This window comes from Durotheca rogersii (assembly GCF_024521655.1).
Source record: "Durotheca rogersii strain YMJ 92031201 chromosome Unknown GGS23scaffold_8, whole genome shotgun sequence".
Lineage (NCBI taxonomy): Eukaryota > Fungi > Ascomycota > Sordariomycetes > Xylariales > Xylariaceae > Durotheca > Durotheca rogersii.
Genome location: NW_026251239.1, coordinates 132,724 through 152,805, shown reverse-complemented (window position 1 = coordinate 152,805; position 20,082 = coordinate 132,724). Strand labels below are relative to the sequence as shown.

Here is a 20,082-nt window from a genome sequence, read left to right as displayed (position 1 = left end):
CCGCTGGCTTGGACCGGGCTGGAGCTCTGTAGCGGAACGGAGCGGAGCGGATGCCTCCTACGCGCCGTCTCGCAACCCTGTTCTGACCTTCTAGCGGTCTTCTCTGCGTGCGGCCCTCGAAATCGTGGTTAAAATCGCTCCGGGCAGGTGAATTGTCACCGCCGGTGGTGGTGGTGGTGGTGGTGGCGGCGGCGGCGCTCCACGACGTATGATTTGTCTAGACCGATTCCCCATCATTTCTCGTTCAGAGACTATTGGGACCGTATATCTGCTCCATGTGGGAGGGAAGCTACTTATCTGTCAAGGCTTGCGATCTGGCGACCTATCGCTACCTATATCAATTGCACCTTTATGTTTGCTCTTTCTAGGAAGACAACAGCGCCGGCAGTGGATATGACAGGTAAGACTCCCAAGACTCAGGCTAACGGAGCCGTACTGTTCGTCAACTGCACGAGCCTCTCGTATAGTCCACATCTCCCTCATGGCGAGGGCGGCCACGTACGGTTCTCCCCAGCTCTAGAACCCTATGACAGCCAGCCACTCCCGGAACCGCATACTAGCGACATCCGAAACCGGCCGTATATCGCTCCCCCGTCCCGTCAAACTTGTTTGCAACAAACCTCGACTGTTTTTTGTAGATGCACGTACTTCCCCGTGCTAGAATGTCCCTCAGTATCTATGCTTGTGCAAACTAGAGAGATTCTACCTATGAAACAGTGCTGCGGCTGAACGCGGTTCCCTGATGAGGAACTGCCACACCGCCGGGTGCCCTGCTCAGCATCACACCGCGTTCACTGTAGATACGTGATAACCACTTGTACATGGTGCCATGGATATATAACCGTAAAACAGATATGTCAGTGATCGTTTCTTGGAAAGGGGATCATAAGGCAGTAGAACGGCAGATATCTAACGGCGGTGAGGTACTCAGAACAAAGACAGCTGAAGACCCTCATTTCTAAAATTTGAGGACTCGTGATGCGTAATTTCGTTCTTCGCCTTGGGCGTGGTGACACGACCACGTCGGAGCGCAAGCTGTTTCTATTAAGGAACCCTTAAATCTAGAGGGCAATTGTGGGTTGTCGGACATATTCTGGCAAAGTGGCTGACGGAATGCATGGAGTTCTGAACATAGTCGGGGGGGTTGAGTTGTGGCTAATGGAATGACTCTGGATTTAACGTAGTAGTCCGAACAAGATGAGCTAGAGACGTTCAAGATAGTATACCTAACTAGCACGAAGGTAGATACGTAGAGATGAGGCAAAATGATAGGCATCAAAGAAAGGGTAGACAGGCGTACGGTATAAGGAGAGACACACGGTAGCATATTTGGCGACAGGCTGGGGTTGACAGAGGAGATTGTGACGAGGAGAACGTAACTTAGGTCTCAGACCAGACAACAGGGCGTGAGATGGTCGCTCAAGTACACACACATATTCGGTCTCTGCCTGCAAACTTCATGTAGGTAGATCTAGGGACACGACGCTCTAACCCGCGACAACTCATAAACAAATGCGTCAAGTATCCGCCGTGGTACAGGAGCGCCGATTCACAGCCGGCTCTTCTCCGGATACCATATCTCGTTCATCAGACGACTAGCATTCACCCTGTCGGGCCGCGCCTCGTCGAGCGACGAGATGCCGAGGAGCCGCATTCCCGTGACCAGCTCCTCCGAGAGGACTACACGGAGACGCAGTGTCAGCGAAAACTCCAGAGCGGGGGGCCATAGGGGAAAGAAATGGGGGGTAACGTACTATCGATGCACCTCTCTACACCGCGGGCACCATACGCCCCGAGCGCATACAGGAAGGGCCGGCCGATACCCACCGCGGTGGCGCCGAGGCAGATGGCCTTGAGCACGTCGGCGCCGTCGCGCAGCCCGCCGTCGACGTAGATCTCGAGGTGGCCGAGGACCTCGGGGCAATGAGCGCGGATCTCGAGCAGCGTCGACAGGGCGTCGGGCGCGGCGTGGGCCTGGCGGCCGCCGTGGTTGCTCAGCAGCACGCCGCGCAGGCCGTGACGCAGCGCGAGCCGGGCGTCCTCGGCGCACTGCACGCCCTTAAGCAGGATCGGCCGCTCGTCGCCCCACTCGCGCCGGATCCAGTCGAGGTCGGCCCACGACAGCGACGGCTGGAAGTGGTCCGGCGGCGCGTGGCTGCGCCGGCCGAAGCCCGCCTGCTCCGCCGCGTCCTCGAGCCCGGCGTCGAGTGCCTCGGCCGCCTGCAGCCGCCGGTCCGGCGTGCGCTTGCCGAGCGCCGGCACGTCGACGGTGATCCACAGGCTTTGGAAGCCGGCGGCGCGCGCGCGCCGGATGCGGGCCACGGTCACGGCGCGGTCCGAGTGGACGTAGAGCTGGAAGTGGAGCTGCGAGGGGGGGAAGAGGACGGCGTCGGCGCGCTCGGCGTCGCCGCGGCTGCCGAGGCGGCGCTGCTCGGCCCGTAGCGCCTCGGCGATCTCCTCCATGGGCAGCGTCGACTCGTTGCTGACGAGGTAGTGGACGCCGCGGCGCGCGAGCCCGCGCGCGAGCTCGGCCTCGGCGCCGGCGTGCGCGCGGCCGAGCTGGCCCATCGGCGCAACGAAGAAGGGGAAGGGCGAGGCGAGGCCGAGGATGGCGGTCCGCGGCGAGGCGCGCCGCACGTCGCGCAGCACCCGCGGCCGGAACGTCACGCGTGACCACGACGCGAGGTTGTTGTCCAGCGAGGAGCCCGCGTGCGCTGCGCTCGCCGCGTACGTGTACGCCGTGCGCGACAGCACGCCTCGGGCCACGTCCTCGAAGTCGGTCACCCGCACGCAGTGCGCGATGTGCGGCACCTGGCCGTCCCGGACCTCGAGCTGCGGGGAAGCAGGCGGGGGCGAGGCCGAGGGCGGGGACAGGGAGGGGGACGGAGGCTTCGTAGCCGCCGTCGCAGCGGCGTCGGCTGACTGGCTTGGGGTCCCCGCGGGGAGCGAGGCTACATCTACGGGGTTCATCGTGCCGAGGTAGCTCCCCTTGGGCAGATATTCGAGGACGTCCGGGGAATGGACCGTGCGGAACTCAGCGGTGGCGTCCTGTTTCCTGATTGTTAATTCTCTCCGTATCTCGAGCGTGCTGATCCCCCGTCAGAGAAGGGAGGGTTTCTTGGTAGACTGGGGTAGGCAATGCCAGTTCCTACGGATTCTCACTTACTCGGCCGCCCTGCTTCACCAAGATCGCTGTTCCTCCAGGATGCTCCTCGAGATACGGCGTCACGTCGTAGACTTTGTTGTCGATGACGATCCAGCACGAGGAAATCGACTTGTGCTTGGAGACCTCGGCGGCGCTGAGTGCCATTATTCGTGGCGCAGTTCTGAGCGGCGGTCGAGAGGAGTGCAAGAGGTGGTTGCTTGGAACCCGCTTGACAATCAGACTCGTCGGGAATGCCTCCAACAAAAAAAGGAGGGATGCGGGATGGCTTTCATTGGAAAACGGGGGGGGACCCCCATCGGCAGCCAGATGCGTATATGTATTGCATCGCAGGCTGCCCGCCCCGGTATCTGCTCTCGGGAATGAGCTGGAGCTCCATCAACAGAGGACAGGAGGATGGATGTCTGTGTGTTCTGTGACCCCGCCATACAACTACGCCCCACATGCATATTCAGGGCCTCCCTATACCTATAACCTCCGTATAGGGAAGGTCGTGCCAGCTAGATGCATGGGAGTTGCGATCAGACCTATCGACCATCACGGCATTAGCTTTGGGAGAGGTCCAATTGGTTGGCTTACAACCTCGGGGTCGCGCACGGAGGTGAGGTAAATACCTCGATACACGCGCATTTCCGCCTGGGACTTGGAGGTGGCTCGACGTTGAATAAATACCCGGGTGCTGCGCATGGGCAGGTAGGTGTATTATGCAGTTACCAACGTCGAGCCTGAATCATCCAAGTAAAAGATCCGACAGACCCGGCATTCGCGAGTTCCAGGCTACGTAACCATCTCGGAAGCGGTACGATGCGAATAGGGAATAGGGCGTATAATCGAGAGCCCGAGCTGTCAACTAGAAGCTTGGCTTCTTCTTTCGGTGGCAAAGGGAGATATTGGGGTTGAACACCTTGCATAGACACGGCGCTGGCTTCACCACGAGACAGGTAATCGGTGGAGCGGGTACAGGTCGTCTACGAAAAGGGGCGCGCCCACGGAACGCAAGTCCCGATCCGGTTACGCATCACAGGCATGAGATCAAGTGGTATGTAGTGTATGTATTAACTCAAAGGGGATCTACCGTGCCGTGTCCTCGTACCTGAATGCGAGTTCCGTACATAGGTGCTCGACCCATCACTCCATGTTCCAACTCGTATGCCTCAACTCTCATGCAAACCTTCTCATAACTTCGTATGTCATTTCATCATTGCCCGCGGAAAGCGGGAAGACCCAAAGGGGGGATAGAAAAAAATGGTCACGCGACGAGTTGTGCGGAAGGGCCAGCGGCGAGACGATGACTAGTGAGCAGCGACGCCTGGGGGTTTGGTCGAACCGGCGGCGGGCTTCTCGTCGACATCCATAGCGTCGTCGCCAACCTCGCCAGCCTCGCCACCATCGCCCTCATCGACTTCCTCGAGCTCATCCTCGCTCTCGTTCTCTAGGTCGACGCTTCCCTCCTCGGAGATCTCGTCCTCCTCGGCCGGCTCTCCGTTCTCCACGCCCGCCATCTCGGCATCTCCGTCGGCAGTGGCTGCGGCGGCGCTGCCCTCGCCAGCGGTTTCGGCGGCCGCATCGCCTGCCTCGTCCTCCTCTCCATCCTCGTCAAGCTCGTCAGCTCCATACTCCTCCTCGTCGGGCTGCAGATCGGCCTCTGGCTGCTCGGGAGGGAACTCTGGGGGAGCAGATGCCTCGGAATCCCTATCACGCAGCGTCAGTATTTATTTGGAGAATGGGTAATTTTAAGAGGATATAGCTGCTTGCTTGGATGCTAACGTACCATTTGATAGCAAAACGAGTAACTCGGGGCTTGTCAGCTAATACGTTGCGACGGATCTTCTCAACAATAGGCTTTGCGGGAGGGTCTGCGCTAAGCTCGTCCGTCTCGTATTCGTTGTTTACATAGTATCCGACACGGACAAACTCGCGCCCATCGTAGGAACAGGTCAGAAGGACCACGGTGACTCCGAGGATGTCGGCATCGGGGATACGGTTGGTCTTTGGGGCGTCGGCTTCAAAGATGAACTTATTGACACCGACAGGAATAGGACCGACAAGGAGAGAGTCCAGCTCCTGGTCGTACTGGTCGCTATTATGCCAGGATGGGTCAGCAACGGCCAGGGTAGCAGGGGAGAGACGCGAGCCATCAGTAGGAGACTTACGAGGTGGCAGAGCCAACATAGGTGAGCTTCCACTCAAGGTCTGGTATCATTTAGTTAGCAAGCTCGGCCCCATTAACGATTGGTTTAACGGGTGCCAAGAAATAGGTGCTGTACCTTTTTCAAGTTGCTCGAGGCACTCAAAGGTGATCTCGAAGACGTAGTTGTCGGTGAACTTGGCGGGGTTGTTTAGGATGTTCACACCCAAGAGAGAAACGACCGACATTGTGATAGGTACTGGCGGTGTGCAAAGTTGAAAGATGTGGATAAATCAGAGGAGACAGCGGAAAGGAAAAAAAGGAGAGGTTGGAGAGGGGAAGAGATGCCGAAGACCAGTTTGTTAGAGGAAAGGCGTGCAGTTGTTGTAGGTTGGGAGGTTTGGAGGTTGTGTGCTGCGTGTCTCGAATATTCGGGCAAGATTGTTTTTTCGCGACGAAGGGAAGAAAAGGTTACCCAGGTACCCAACGCTGGCCTGTTGGACTGGGTCCTTATTTTTTTTTTCTGGGACTACCTCCAGCTAGGAAACGCGCTTCTGGCGAAAAAGCGCGTTCAGTGCTTGCATGGGTTCAAACAGGGGAAGAAAGGCACGTACTCTGTACACGTAGATCCTGCGTCTGTCCAGTGGGTGGGCAGGTATCAGCAACAAAATAGTGAGGTCTGATATTTATATAACTACCTAAGGTACCTCTTACCTGCCTAAGATAGGTAAGGTGATATCTGCTTTGTTATGCATCTAACACATGTTGGATTCGATACTTAGATCTGTAGGTACCTACATCCTAGGCACCTTCCTACCTTTACTCATAGGTGTAAACAAGCCTGTTACAGGTAACCATCAACCAACGTGCAGTAAGCCTAACCTCTCAGGAACCTGTGCTTATAAGATCTCCAATTAAGAGAAGACATTGGATGGTACTTAGGGAGGTACATTAAGTACCTAAGTAATGTGCTTGGCTATATTTACCTACTTAGGCAAGTTAGTATCACGTTTTATTCTGGAGGATAAAAACCAAGATAACACTCTTAAATATAGGTAAGGCGCTAACTTAGGTACAACTGTGTTGCTGCAGTACTTGTCCTATTTACATTGGTTAGGTACCTAACCCAGGTACCTACCTACCTTTCTTTAACCTTTGCCTTACCTGCAGATGAGCTAAATAACGAAGACTACCAAGTAGTGCTGTTAGGAATCGAACCTATCCCTTGTTAAGTGTGGAACCTACTGATCTCCTACCTCCTCTAGGTACCTTGGTACCTACCTAAGGAGGTACCTCGTGTGGTACCTTCAGTACATCATATTAAATTCGGTACATACTGTACTTTGCCTAGATACCTCTAGGAGGGCAGGTACCTTTTACTGCCTCTTATTATAAGTACCGAGGTAGATACCGTACCTTGTATTTACTTGCCTCCTTAAGTGACTGGATTCAGCACTTTAGGAGGTCGGTGGGCAGGCGGGTTATTCATTCTAAGATAGAAGGTAGGTAGGTACCTGGGCAGGTAGGTACATGAACATAAATGTCTGCCTGTATTTATCAAGACGAGAAAGTACTGGGTACCTGAGCTAACAGGGGTTAGAGCTCTGGATGGGTGAGGTCCTTTGCAGGTCCTGTCCATCTTATGTAACTAACCTTACTAACTGTGACATATCCGTCGAGGTACCGAATTGGATGAAGTTTCTTTGAACATCTTTTTTCTTCCCGTTGTTCTCGTCGAGAACCTCTTCTTCTCATCTCGACATCCATCAACCCACATCATTCGTGCGTCTATTGATACAGGCTGATCGCGGATATCCTAGTGCTGGAAGATAAACCAGAGCAGCTTACTCAAACGTCACTGCCATTGTCATCAATTTTTCCTTCACCTCCGTCCCCATCCTCGTTTCCTTCACGCGTTCCCTCTCATGACCTGACCGATTCGCGACGTCTTTGCACTCTCTTCCCCCACCCTCATCCCCAGCATTGTCAACGTCGCCAACATCGCCAGCATCACCAGCATTGCCAGCATCTCTCAAAGGCAACAAGCTAAAGGCCCTCTTCAGTAGTTGTGATAAGCTGTATCGTTGCTAGAATCAATACCCAGCCACCTTCATACCTGACGACCTTTCCCACCTCGAACCGAACGCGCGACCGACTCCCTAGGAGATAGGGCTTTCGTTATTGCTCGACGCCCTGGATCCCTTGTCATTCCTGTCGCCGATCCCTTCCCGAGTATTAAACCTAGGCCCTCCTCGGCCTCCCAGCTCTTGCGACATGGTCTCCGAAGGCTCAGGGGGGGCATCCGCGCAGGAGGGCAGCACCCCATCCTGGAGTGCAGATGGCTGGAGTGTCGCCCTAGAAAATCCAAATCCCCAGGCTGAAGCTGGCGATCAGCCTGCCCAAGAGCCTCCTGTTCTTCCTGACCTCGCCCCGCACCACTCTGGGAATGCATCCAACCAAGACGAGGATGAGGACGAGGAAGTGGAAGATGAAGATGAAGGTGGGGAATACGACCCCGAATCTGTTACAATCACTACTGCGCCCGCCCCGGTTGTAGAGCGCCCTTCTTCGGATTCTCCGCGTCCGTCTAAGAAACCCAAGACAGCTGGAGGGTTCATCGTCGGCTCGTCTGATGACGAAGATGACACGCCGGTTCCGGCGCCGACCTATCCCGGCGCCTTGAAGCCAACTCCCTCAGATATACAGGCCCGGCCTTTTACTAGAGACACCCCCGGCTATTCCCATACGCAGGCAGGAAACGGCCCTTCAGCTCCACCAGATCTATCTGCTGATGTAACTGCCCCTACTGGCGTCAATGCTTCCGCTGCCGCCACAGCACGCTCGAGACTCCCCACCGATGTTGTGGGCCTCCTTGAAGACCGCATTAAAGAGGATCCTCGGGGAGATCTAGACGCCTGGTTGGCTCTCATCGACGAGCAAAAACGACGACACAAGATTGAGGATGCTCGTGCCGTCTACGAGCGCTTCCTCGAGGTTTTCCCTCAGGCTGTAAGCTCATACCATCGCATCGAATCTGCCCCCTGTTTATTCTGCTCTTTCATGGGTCTAACTTGCCATCTCTTCTAGGCTGAAATTTGGGTCGCATATGTGGACATGGAACTAAGTCTGAACAACTATAAGGAAGCCGAGGGCATTTTCACCCGCACGTTGTTGGCGGTGCCTAGCGTCCAGCTGTGGACGACTTATCTCAACTATGTACGCCGCATCAATGACCTTAGCGACCCGACGGGTCGAGCCCGCCAGACGGTTAGCCAGTCCTACGAGTTCGTTTTGGGGACAATTGGCCAAGATCGGGATTCGGCAGCCTTGTGGCAAGACTATATACAGTTCATCAAGACGGGGCCCGGCCAGATCGGCGGGGCCGGCTGGCAGGACCAACAAAAGATGGACCTTCTTCGTAAAGCCTACCAACGTGCTACCGCGATTCCTCTCCCGAATCTGAGTTCTCTGTGGAGAGAGTATGATTTATTCGAGATGGGTCTGAATAAGATGACGGTGAGTCGTCCGCTGTGGCTCGAGCGGACACGTTACTAATAGGTCACCCCCAGGGACGGAAATTTATCCAAGAACGATCTCCTTCGTATATAACTGCCCGGAGCGCTCATACCTATCTGGAGAATATCACGCGTGGCCTTCAGAGAACAACTCTGCCCCGCCTACCTCCTGCTCCCGGATTCGAGGGGGATCAGGAGTATCTAGAGCAAGTCTCGTTGTGGAAGGGTTGGATTGCGTGGGAGAAGGACGACCCGCTCGTCATAAAGGCTGATGATCCGGAAACCTATCGGCTACGGGTTCTCCACGTTTACAAGCAGGCGCTCATGGCGTTGCGCTATTGGCCTGAGATGTGGGTTGATGCGGCGGAGTGGTGCTTCTCAAACGGCGTCGTCAGCAAAGCAGGCCAGGACGCCGGTCTCCAATTCCTCATTGATGGCATCGAGGCAAACCCGGAAAGCTCCTTATTAGCCCTCAAACATGCCGATCGTATCGAGTCCACCCAACCCGCTCGCGATGATGATACAGGGAAGGTTGATCTCGCGCAGTCTATCCGGGAACCCTATGACAAGGTCCTCGAGACGCTCTACGGCATGATTAAGAAGTTGAAGGATCGCGAAGCCGCGGCTATATCGAAGATTGAAGAGGAGGCGGCTGCTGACACTTCCGGTCCCGAAAACGTCGATGCGGACGAAGAGGACGAAGGGGAAATCAAGGAAAAGCAGTCGACCGACGCCACGAAGAGTAAAATCAAGGCCATACAGGATGGCTTTGCCGTTCAGATCCAGATGCTATCCCAACATATATCTTACCTCTGGATCGCTCTTGCGCGCACTTTCCGAAGACTGCAAGGGCAGGGGCAGGGCAAAAGCACACCCGCTACGGGTATACGGGGTATTTTCACCGAAGCTCGATTGAAGGGTCGCCTCACGAGCGATGTCTACCTCGAAATCGCTCACATGGAGTGGGATGTCTACCAGGATAACGTGGCTACGAAGATCTTTGATCGCGGCGCGAAGCTATTTCCGGAACAGGAATACTTCATCGTTGAATATCTGAAGCACCTCCACGCTCGGCGCGATTTTACGAGTGAGTCTAAACCGACCCATCAAGCGGAGTCACAGTATACTAATGCCATCTAGACGCTCGAGTCGTGTTCTCGCAAACTGTCCAACGGTTCAAGGGGAAGCCAGAACTCGTCCACAAGTTGAAGCCGATCTACGCCTACTTCCATAGTTACGAAGCGCGTTTTGGCGAATTGGCCCAGATCAAAGAGCTCGAGAAACAGATGGCCGAACTCTTTCCGGAAGACCCCAGTCTTGCGCACTTTGCGGCCAGATTCTCCACGGATAGATTTAACCCCATTACCGCTCGCGTCATAATCTCGCCAGCGAGACAGATGCGTCCCAAGGCCGTCATGCAATCCGTCGAACATACGTCTCTGTCCGCCCGCAGCACCCCCCACCCAGCGCCCCAAGCCGAACGGAGCCCGCAGCCTCAGTATTTACCAACCGTCAACTCCCCGAAGCGCCCCTTCCAAGCGGATGACCAGGACGACTACCCTCCACGCAAGTTAGCCCGCGGAGCATCGCCGCTAAAAGGAGCTGCCGGCCGGCGGCTCGACCAGCAACGACGCGCACAGCAGGGTCAGGGCGCTTCCTCCCACGCCAATGCCCCCGCCCCTATTCCCAGGGACATCACGTTCCTACTCGGCCTGATTCCGCCTGCCGAGGCATTCCGTGTCTACCAATTCAACGCCGAGGGTATGGTACGCTTGATTCGGGATACCCCGGTACCGAGCCTCAGCGAGTGGAGGAGCTTGAAAGAGGGGAACGCCTTGCCACGTATGCAAAACCGACACGCCGCCGCTGATTACCCGATATACACACACTCTTCAGACTCGCCGGGTTCCTCGGGACGACCCACCAGCCCCTTTGGCGGAATGAGCAGAACACAATCGTCTGCTCCTTACCGTAATTCGCCGCTCCGACCCGGCTCGAGCGGATCCTACGAGCCGCCTCCTGCCGTCTACCAGGCTCCCGGGACGGTTCAGTTCAACCCGTTGGCGCCCAGTTCCGCTGCCGAGAACGCAGGGTTTGCCGGCTGGCCGGGCGGTTTTCTGCCATCTACCCAGTACAACGTGGCGCAACCTCAACATCAAACGTCACAATACGGTGGATATTACTAGTAGTAGTCGGGTTTATCGGCCAACCGTCCCGGCATGAGGACGTGGTCGGCAACGAACCTCGGCCGGGTGGGGCGGGGAACTCTAGCGGACAATCGTGGCCAGCAATCCGTATGACCAGCCGCGGTCGTTACGCCGATGGTTCTCGTATTGCTGTCCCGGTGCCTCTTGCCGGCCCGAAGGAGAGAGGCATTGATTTGCGGCGTTGCGAGGGAAGGATCTGCATCCGGTGTGTTGTTACGATGTGCATTTTCCGGCGTTTTCTTGTGGGACATTTCGGCGGGCCTTATACGCTGCTTCACCGTGGGGGGGGCACTTGATGATCAAAATCTTCGGCCTGGACTCTTCGGGACTTTGTCAACCTGGTCGGTCCATAGATGGGTTTTAGTCGGCGGATGGCATGTTAATTGATAGCCGATACCAGTTCTTTGTTGTCCCACATAATACCCAAGTATCCCGCATGAAGCCGGTGTCCGCGACTCACCATCTGCGCGCGTGCGCGGGTGTCGACGTTCACTTGTTCTGCTGCTGCTCCTCGTGGCGTGGGCTAATTCGGATTCCTGACCTACGTAGGTAGGTATCTACCTACCCATTCCCTACCCTACTACTGTAGCCACCACTAAGAGCAGCTTGCAGTGTGATGTTGTACCTATTAGGCGGTACCTAACGTAGGTAGGTAGCTTGTAACAATAACAAAAGATACTAAAGGTAGTTGACCTAGCCCGTTAGGCCACCAGAAGCGGTGATTCTGTGGGTGCTTTCTTCAGGTACCTAACCTCGAATGGACTGAGTGCTGATTGGGGGGTCTGCGACATCCCCGACTGGGTCTGCACTGTCTGCCAGTTGGCTGCTATACTCCCAGCTTGTTGGACCAATCATCTGATGGTTTCCTATTCGTGTGCTGCTCTTCTTCTCTGTGGATATGAATAATATTGAGCTGAACTTCCTTTCTGGCGTTAACTATCTGTCTGGGATGCTACGAGTGTTTCTCTAACTACCTCGGGTACTTTATTATATCGAAGCCTCCTTACTTGAATGAGAGCTGTCGGGGAATATGCTAATGAACATGCTAATGCAAAGTAGTCGTATTTGGTCGTTCTGCCCTGCCAAGGCATGTGTCAAGTGTATTAAACGACTGATGTGAACTGTAGCAATCAACTTCCAAAGGGTATCTAAACCGTTGGGGGACGTCTGAAGAGGCAGGCACCTACCTAATCAGCTAGATCGACGACATCCATGGCACCTTCCCATCGAAATATCTTTCCCGGTTCTGACGCCCTCTTCATCTTCTCATCTTCCCCTTCCCACCACCAACACCCACCAGGAGAGCTCTCCTTCAATAACTTCAACGTCGGCATCGACATCTCCAACGTCCCAGATACCATTCTAATTGCTGGCTTCGGCTTCTGAAAGCTCACGGAATCGCCGAAGGTAAGAGTGACGAGCCCAGCACCCGCCTTGGCCGTCGTACCCTTCCATCTTCCCGAGCTAGCCACGATGTCCACCCTTCTCTTCCCTGCCTCTCTCCTCCCGAGCCCTCGTGCCTCATCTGTCGTGCCTCATACCAACGTCTCCTAACCCATCGCCGATTCACGCTCAGCTCTAACCCTACTAGACACGCCCTCTCTTGGGCCAACGATCCGAATCAAGGTATTCGCCCGCCAGTTTCTTAACTGGCAGCCGCTTCAGGTAGGAACTTGATCTGCCACTCGCAGCCCTCCCCAGCAGACCGACATCAACGAACCGCCACATCCCGCACCGAGCCCGTTATTAATCCCGTTCCCTCTCTCCTCTCATGCCCACCAACCTCCCTGCCACAGGACAAGCCCGCACGCCGCTCGCACACGCTTCATAGAGAGCAACAATACATTTCCCATACAGTGCGCTGAAGCAAACGTTGCGTTGCTCTGTCCCCATCAAACTTGCTCACAGTGTAAACAGTGCAAGTGTCCCATCACCCCTTCCTCCTACCTCGACGCCTTCCCTCGAAGCACCCCCTCGGAGAGCACACACACACACACACACACACACACACACGTGTCCTCATAGCCCATCTCTCTCCATCATCTATAAACACCACACACACACACACACTTGTCCTATTAACCCTCCCTTCTCCATCAACATCTGAACACCAGCACAACACCAACACAACACCAACACGTCCATTCTTCCCATCCTACTTCCTATCGCTAGGCATCGGACTGAGTCCATCCCATACAAATACAACGACGGGGCTAGTATTGACGACAGTCGTACTCACAGGGAATACCGATATCCGCCGCGTCACGCACAGGTAAGTAGCTACCCAGACCGCAACCGAGGTTCAACGTCGCCATTGGAACATTGCCTCGCCGCTCCGTCGCTATATCAGCTTCAGATTCTTCCACCGGTTCCCTCTCGTTCCTCATGAGCACTATCCCAACCTAGGCCAAGCTTCCCAAGGCGGATGGTCCACCGCAATAGATGTCATTTCCTCAAATCCCGTAGGCCCTTTCTCTCACGTACAACTTCTACTCCAAATACGACACTAACTGCCCAACACCTCTCCATCCTCCCTCCCAAGAGCCATTGCTCCCATACTCAAATTGTACCCATTCCCGTTCTAACCCTATCTCGTGAGGTTCACGCGATTTCCGGTGCTGCCAAAAACCACCCGCTTACCTTGCCTGATTCTGTGCTAACACATGTCCCAAGTCCCTCCGGCCGCCCAAATGTCGGGCCATGCTTCCACGGCCGGCCAAGGCTCCCGTCACGATTCCCCTGTAGCTTCTCAGGCTGGAACATCGCACGGGGGCACCGCGGACCCCTCCTCGCACCAAGGAGGCAAAGACAATAAGCCCAAGTATGAATTAACAGACGCGCAGTTGATTGGTAGGCGGGTTGACCTACCTGCAGAGGCATTCCACAAGGTACGTTTATAGCTACAGCCTCACGTCTGGAATATAAACATTCCATGAAGACACGGTTCCCGCCAGTCTAAATTCAACTCCAACTGACCGATACCTATAGGCGGGTCAAGAGCAGACTCGTTTCACGGCTCGCCCCGGTTATAATGAGAAGGGCAAGCCTATCAAGGTTCAGTTGAACCTATTCCCCGTTTCCAGCTGGTCGGACTCGGAGATATACCAATATGACGTACGTTAATTATACTCATCCCAAAGTTTCGAGTTGTAGCTGCTTCTGACATCCAGCTAGATCAACGTTTCTCCAAATATCCACGACTCTCGCGGTTTGGTGACGAAAGTGTGGAACACAACGACAGTCCTGGAGGCTCTAAGGGCCAAGGGTGGCAAGTGGCTGTGCGACGGCCACAAGCTTGCCTGGTAGGTGATTTTATATCTCGATGTGGAGAATGTTGGCTAATATACTCGAAGGTCCTCCGAGAAGATTGATCGTAACGAAACACGCATTGTTGTTGACCTGGATACTCTGGAAGAGAAGGAGGCCCAGAGCCCCGAGGTGTACAAGAAGGTGGTCGATAGAAACAGCGTCTATTATTTGACAATTCGCCAGACCAAGACGATCCGTCTTTCCTATCTCAAGGCCTATCTCCAAGGCAAGATCCCCTGGGACGCCCATGTCCTGGAATGCATGAGTAAGTACAGAAAACAGGCAGGGAAAGAATTCGAAGGAAACTATATAGATCACCAGCTAACGGGTCGATAGACTTCTTCGATCATTGCATGCGCCAGTATCCGTCTCAGAAACTGTTGTGCATCAAGCGCAACTTCTATGACCGAGACCGCCCTAAGGCTAAACTTGGGTTTGACCTGGTCATCAATCAGGGAATTTACTCGACAGTACGGCTGAGCGAGGTAAGCTATACGTCACCAAGGGCCACGTACTGACGGTAGCTAACCGAATGTTCTCGCAGGCTATCAATCGCGGTGGCACAGGACTTGCCATAAATGTCGATAGGTGCAACACAGCGTTCTGGCCGTTCGACAGCCTGGACCAATTGGCCCTTCGAATGGTGAATTGTCACAAGTATGACTGGTCACATGGTAAGCCGTCACGACTCCGAATAGAAAATGCAAGATCTTAATTGACGAAAATAGCCGACATCAATAAGCTGGTCACTTATCTGAGACCGGAAGAGAGGGTGCACCCAAAAACAGGCGAACAGGCGTGGACCATGTCTGAGGCGTTCTTATGCTTGCGTCGAATGACGAAGCTTAAATTTGTCGTGAACCATCGTGGAAAGATGGGAGAGACTAAGGTCTACACGCTCAAGCGTCTCATCTTCGAGCAGAAGTATGGTCGTGACGGCGCTCATTCAAAGGCTGTCACTTTCGAGAAGAAGATGCCAGATGGGACGACGAAAACCACAACCGTACACGACCACTACCTTGAACGCTGGGGCTTCAGGCTCCTTTACCCCTATTTGCCGATCATAGAGACTACACGTGGTGGTCTGTATCCGATGGAACTGTGCAATACATTGCCAGATCAGCGATACTTATTCAAGCTGAATCCTGAGCAGGTAATATCCCTCGTGTGGCAACCTTGCAACGGGCTGAGTATCATGGGCTAACTTTACACACAGACCAAAGATATGATCAAGAAGGCGGTTTGCAAACCGCCTCAACGACTGAAAGATATCATGGAAGGCGTTAGGGAGTTGGATTGGCCGAAAGATCCATACCTCAACGCGTTCGGAATCAAAATCAGTCCCCAAATGGCGGTAACTCAAGCCAGACTCCTGCAAAACCCGGAGGTGTCATTCGGCAATCAGAAGATCAACCCAGGCACCTCCGGGAGATGGGATCTTCGGGGCAAGACATTCCTAGAGCCGAACGCCTATGAGCTGAAGTCATGGTCATTCATCTGCTTAGGACAAGCCTGCAAACAAAACGAGCTAGAGAACTTTGCCAGACAGTTCTCAGGTGCCTATCGAAACCATGGAGCGAAGATCACAAAGGCCCCTTACATGCGGATGATGTCGTACAGCGAAGGCAACTACTCGGATCTCGTCAAAATAGCGGTCCAAGAAACGACACGTTACTGCAAGGAGTACCCGCAAATCATCTTCTTCCTCCTAGAAAACAAGAATATCCTCTCGTACGAACGTATCAAGAAGACCATGGATTGCACGTTCAATATTGTGTCGCAGTGCCTTCAGGGAGGACACGCCTCAAAGTGCAATGCTCAATACATAAGCAATCTGGCGATGAAGGTGAACAGCAAGCTTGGCGGTGTCACTTGCAGGGTTCCGGTGAGGGAGAATCGTGCACCAGCTTTCTGGTCTCGGCCTACCCTCATCATAGGCCTGGACGTGTCTCATGGTGGCGCCATAGGCCAGAATCCGTCTATGGCAGCTTTGACTATGTCTCTAGATAAAGACGCAACGCGCTATGCTGCCGCTTGTGAGACCAACGGTTACCGCGTTGAAGTAGTCAGGGCGACGACCATGCACATGATGCTTCCCAAGCTTGTTCGACACTGGAAGTCGATTAACGGATGTGCGCCGAGGCACGTTTACTTTATTCGCGATGGTGTTTCCGAGGGGCAGTTCCAGGATGTCCTCGACATAGAATTGGGAGAGATTCGACGAATCTTTAGAGAGAATGACTGCCACCCGCAGTTTACTGTCATTATTGCGACAAAACGCCATCACGTGCGCTTCTTCCCGAAGTCGGGTGATAGGACGACCGCTGACCATAACGGAAACCCATTGCCCGGCACTCTGGTTGAGCGGGATGTGACACATCCTCAGCATTTCGACTTCTACCTCTGTTCGCACGTGGCAATTCAAGGCACCGCTCGACCGGTGCACTACCAAGTCATCTTGGACGAGGCAGGTATCAAGCCTGACGACCTTCAAAAGATGATTTATCAACAGTGCTACCAGTATTGCCGATCGACTACGCCGGTATCTCTTCACCCGGCCGTGTATTATTCCCATTTGGCGTCCAACCGTGCACGCTGCCACGAGAACATCGACCCCGATCATCTTATCCTGGCGTATGGTAAACCTGGTTTCCCATACGGAAAGATGCCGGAGGAGATTTACCCTGACCACGAAGAACAGTCCGCCATAGCGCCATACCTGATTCCCATGGCTGCCCGGGGCGTGTCCAAAGACGCCATTCGATTCATGAACACCACGATGTGGTACGTCTAAGCCGGCTCTGGGTGGTTCTCAGAGAATCCTCGTGCGTGCGGTCAATAGTGTCCATCGATCAGCCGTGCTACCGTACACCACTGCTTTAGTAGCACGACTCAATATGCGTCTCGTTATGGCTGGCCTGCAGAAATTCTTCTCTTGCGGTTGTTACCGAGTTTAGCTAGGCCCCGAATAGCCTTATTTTCGGGTTTCTCGATTTCTTTCCTTTTCTTCTCGATTGAGACGAAGACCTCACAAGTTCCGATTTGCGTATTGCCGGAACCTGTGGGGGATTTGTTCTTGTGATCAATCGCGAACCATTTCATTGCGGTCATATTAGCTTCAGGTTGAGCCTTCTCTGCTCCCGGTGGACAAGGTGGACTTCGTTAGAAGCCGAGTTAGCATTAAGGCCACGAAGCTATTCGCGCAGATTTCGTTGTAGTTGCATTCGATGAAGGAGGGCACAAAACGCTCGGTTTCCGGTAGCTAGATAGTTAATAGTACTCGGAGTGAATTCACGCTTATGAATGAACTAAGTCTTGATATGGCATTGATATATGCGTCTCCCCACAGAATCCAGAATGCTAGGTTGAATGATCATCTTCCACTACGCTTTAGGGTAGGGGAAGACGTGGGCTATCACTTTTGAGCACTGTTATGACCTTGGAGGCATACCTATTCCCGGCTTCTCTCAGCGTAACAATGGTCAGCTAGCCCTTGGGCAGTCCCACCCTCCATATGTCCGTTTCCTCCTCGATTTTTCCAAAAACAGTATGACACAGACACGATCTCTATCTCCTCGCCATAAGTTTCTCAACACTTTCTCGCGTTCGCCCCGGAAGCCCTTATCTAGCCGTGCAGAGCGCGCATCCGGTACCTCGTCCGCAACGCTACGTACTCCTCGCCGGTTGGCTCATGGACTCGCCCCCCTTCTGTGACGACCCCAGATGATTCCTCTTCTTGATGAATGGCGACGTCTTTGAAGTGATTCGTCTCCCAGGCGTCGTCCGCGTCTCCGGTGCAGTAGACGATGGGGCCGCGGGCTAGGGCTAACGTCTGTCGGTTCGTGCGCAGGCGCGGCGTGACGTATCACGGCCCGAAGTGCCTGATTTCGAGCACGAGGGCTAGGTACGCGGCGCGTAGGTAGCTAGTAACGAGCGCCAGGTAACCCCTTAACTATGCTAACCTAACCTGCGGCGGGGGCGGCCAGCTGGAGAACTTGACGGTGCCCTCCCAGGGCCATCTGGACCGCGGCTCGCACGGGACGGTCTTGCCGCCAACCTCGAAGGTCACCCCGGCGGTCGTGTACAGGTGGACGTCTGCGAAGACACTGTCGGTGCCGTGGCCGACGCCGTAGTCCCCCACGTAGCCGCCAAGGCTGCCGAACGAGCGGGCCATGCTGGGCGGGCGGCAGCCGCACCAGAACCAGCCGAAGCGCGTCCGACGCTCTTGCTGGCGTCGGAGCTAGCGAGCTTGTTATCGCCCGTGAAGGCCTCGTGGTCGAGGCTCACGGCGGCCATGACGCTGTTGTAGAGGCACAGCTCTATGACGTTGGCGAAAGCGCGTCGAGGTCGAGGTGCAGCAGCAAGGAGATTCCCTAAGAGGATTCCCTCGCGCATTACCTACCTATATCGTGCTCAGCCAGGCCATACTCGAGGACGACCAGGGGGAGGGCTTCCAACTCGCTTCGCCGGTATTCCTGGTAGAACGCGCCGCCCCAGGACAGAGGAGGGCGTAGTCGCGTAGCGAGGCTTGGCTCAGCTAATCACGGCTCAGCATAGCACACCCCACTTTCCTAATTAGCCCCTCGACGGGCTGCTGCACCAATGAGCGTACTTTCTGCTTACTTGCATGTGGACATGTACATAGCCAGGTTAGCCATTTACTGGGCAGTTTACCCTGGGAGACGAGGGAAGGCAAAGAGGACACGGCAGATAGCAAAGAGCGCTGCCGTTGGATTTCCATGTAGGTATAATGTGTAGAGTAGTGGCGGAGAGGGGCAAGGGGTGAGTTGTAGGGAGGGATCCGATCTGACGGATGGTCTCTGAGCGCGGTTAAGTACCTATATCCACATGTCACCACAAGATAGCGAGATGTAGACACGTCCGCAGTCGGAATCCGAGTATGGGGCCGTATGGTATGACAAGAGCTGTCTGGCAAGTCCGGTCCTTATTTATCCTATTCATGTATCTCGCTATGCTTCCCGGATCCTTCAAGAACTGCTGTAGCTTTTTGAGATTTTGACAGGAAGCATAGTTGGGGACATGCTTATGAGGTACGTGGGTAGGTATCGCATGGGCCCCTACGACTCTATCGAGGAGGAGATCGTCGCGTGTCTCAGCCTCTGCTTACCCATAGCCCTGGTTTCGACAGGATGCTTGTCCGCGGGAAATGAACGCACACGTAAACAAACACGAACGCGATCCATAAACTCGCTGGATTGAACCTAGCTTGCGCGAGCCGTGCTTGGCAAGCCAGTATTAGTGTACGTAATATAGCTCGACACGGCCCAACCCGATTGTCTTCCGTGGCTCCCTCATCTGCCCTTCTACCACTGAGCAGAGAGCGTTATCGCGGCTACAGCAGAGTACTACGATCCCAATCTAGGCACGCAGCATCCGAGTCCCTGCTTTCGCGTGGCCCGGCGTATGACCGGACCGCCCTATCGTTCCGGCGAACCGAACGATCCGCATACCTACATATGAGTAAACCCGAGACGAGTGTCTGTAGACTACAGGCGCACGGATGGGAACGGCGGAACGACCACTCAGTTCTTACAGACGAGGAGGGGGAGGGGGGCAGATATAGCGTAAATTTATATAAGCCAGTCGCTGCGGATGGCGGATAGCATAGATGCGGCGCCGTGACAAAAGACGCACCTATCTGAGCGACGACGTGACCAGGCAGACAGGTAAGTTGGCAGGTACATCATCGACCTGCCTACGGGCAAGCGCTGGCGTGGCGGGAGCAAAGAAGAGCTGAAA

General features: G+C 54.7%; 5 protein-coding genes across 5 annotated transcripts; 2 read left to right on the top strand and 3 right to left on the bottom strand.

Annotated features, from left to right (window-relative positions):
- Nucleotides 1-1,438: 1,438 nt before the first annotated feature.
- On the bottom strand, nt 1,439-3,541 carry GGS23DRAFT_506914 (FMN-dependent dehydrogenase-domain-containing protein). The gene is made up of 3 exons (XM_051514516.1): nt 3,167-3,541; nt 1,755-3,048; nt 1,439-1,680 (listed from the first exon to the last, which is right to left on the bottom strand). The coding sequence occupies exons 1-3, from the start codon at nt 3,308-3,310 to the stop codon at nt 1,550-1,552; spliced, it is 1,569 nt and encodes a 522-aa protein (XP_051372328.1). The 5' UTR covers nt 3,311-3,541; the 3' UTR covers nt 1,439-1,549.
- Nucleotides 3,542-4,179: 638 nt separating this feature from the next.
- GGS23DRAFT_506869 (ASF1 like histone chaperone-domain-containing protein) lies at nt 4,180-5,684 on the bottom strand. Its single transcript, XM_051514515.1, has 4 exons — nt 5,431-5,684; nt 5,317-5,356; nt 4,935-5,243; nt 4,180-4,855 (listed from the first exon to the last, which is right to left on the bottom strand). The coding sequence occupies exons 1-4, from the start codon at nt 5,537-5,539 to the stop codon at nt 4,456-4,458; spliced, it is 858 nt and encodes a 285-aa protein (XP_051372327.1). The 5' UTR covers nt 5,540-5,684; the 3' UTR covers nt 4,180-4,455.
- A 1,647-nt stretch (nt 5,685-7,331) lies between these two features.
- On the top strand, nt 7,332-11,191 carry GGS23DRAFT_506825 (uncharacterized protein). The gene is made up of 4 exons (XM_051514514.1): nt 7,332-8,300; nt 8,379-8,807; nt 8,861-9,893; nt 9,947-11,191. The coding sequence occupies exons 1-4, from the start codon at nt 7,566-7,568 to the stop codon at nt 10,990-10,992; spliced, it is 3,243 nt and encodes a 1,080-aa protein (XP_051372326.1). The 5' UTR covers nt 7,332-7,565; the 3' UTR covers nt 10,993-11,191.
- A 2,512-nt stretch (nt 11,192-13,703) lies between these two features.
- GGS23DRAFT_604666 (Piwi-domain-containing protein) lies at nt 13,704-17,116 on the top strand (the record flags this gene model as incomplete). Its single annotated transcript, XM_051519634.1, has 8 exons — nt 13,704-13,901; nt 14,002-14,127; nt 14,188-14,315; nt 14,367-14,587; nt 14,659-14,807; nt 14,867-14,996; nt 15,051-15,475; nt 15,539-17,116. 8 exons carry the CDS (start codon nt 13,704-13,706, stop codon nt 17,114-17,116), a joined length of 2,955 nt encoding a protein of 984 aa, XP_051372325.1.
- Nucleotides 17,117-17,891: 775 nt separating this feature from the next.
- On the bottom strand, nt 17,892-18,717 carry GGS23DRAFT_620384 (DUF1680-domain-containing protein; the record flags this gene model as incomplete). Its single annotated transcript, XM_051521100.1, has 3 exons — nt 17,892-18,154; nt 18,290-18,550; nt 18,610-18,717. The coding sequence occupies 3 exons, from the start codon at nt 18,715-18,717 to the stop codon at nt 17,948-17,950; spliced, it is 576 nt and encodes a 191-aa protein (XP_051372324.1). The 3' UTR covers nt 17,892-17,947.
- Between the last annotated feature and the right edge of the window lie 1,365 nt (nt 18,718-20,082).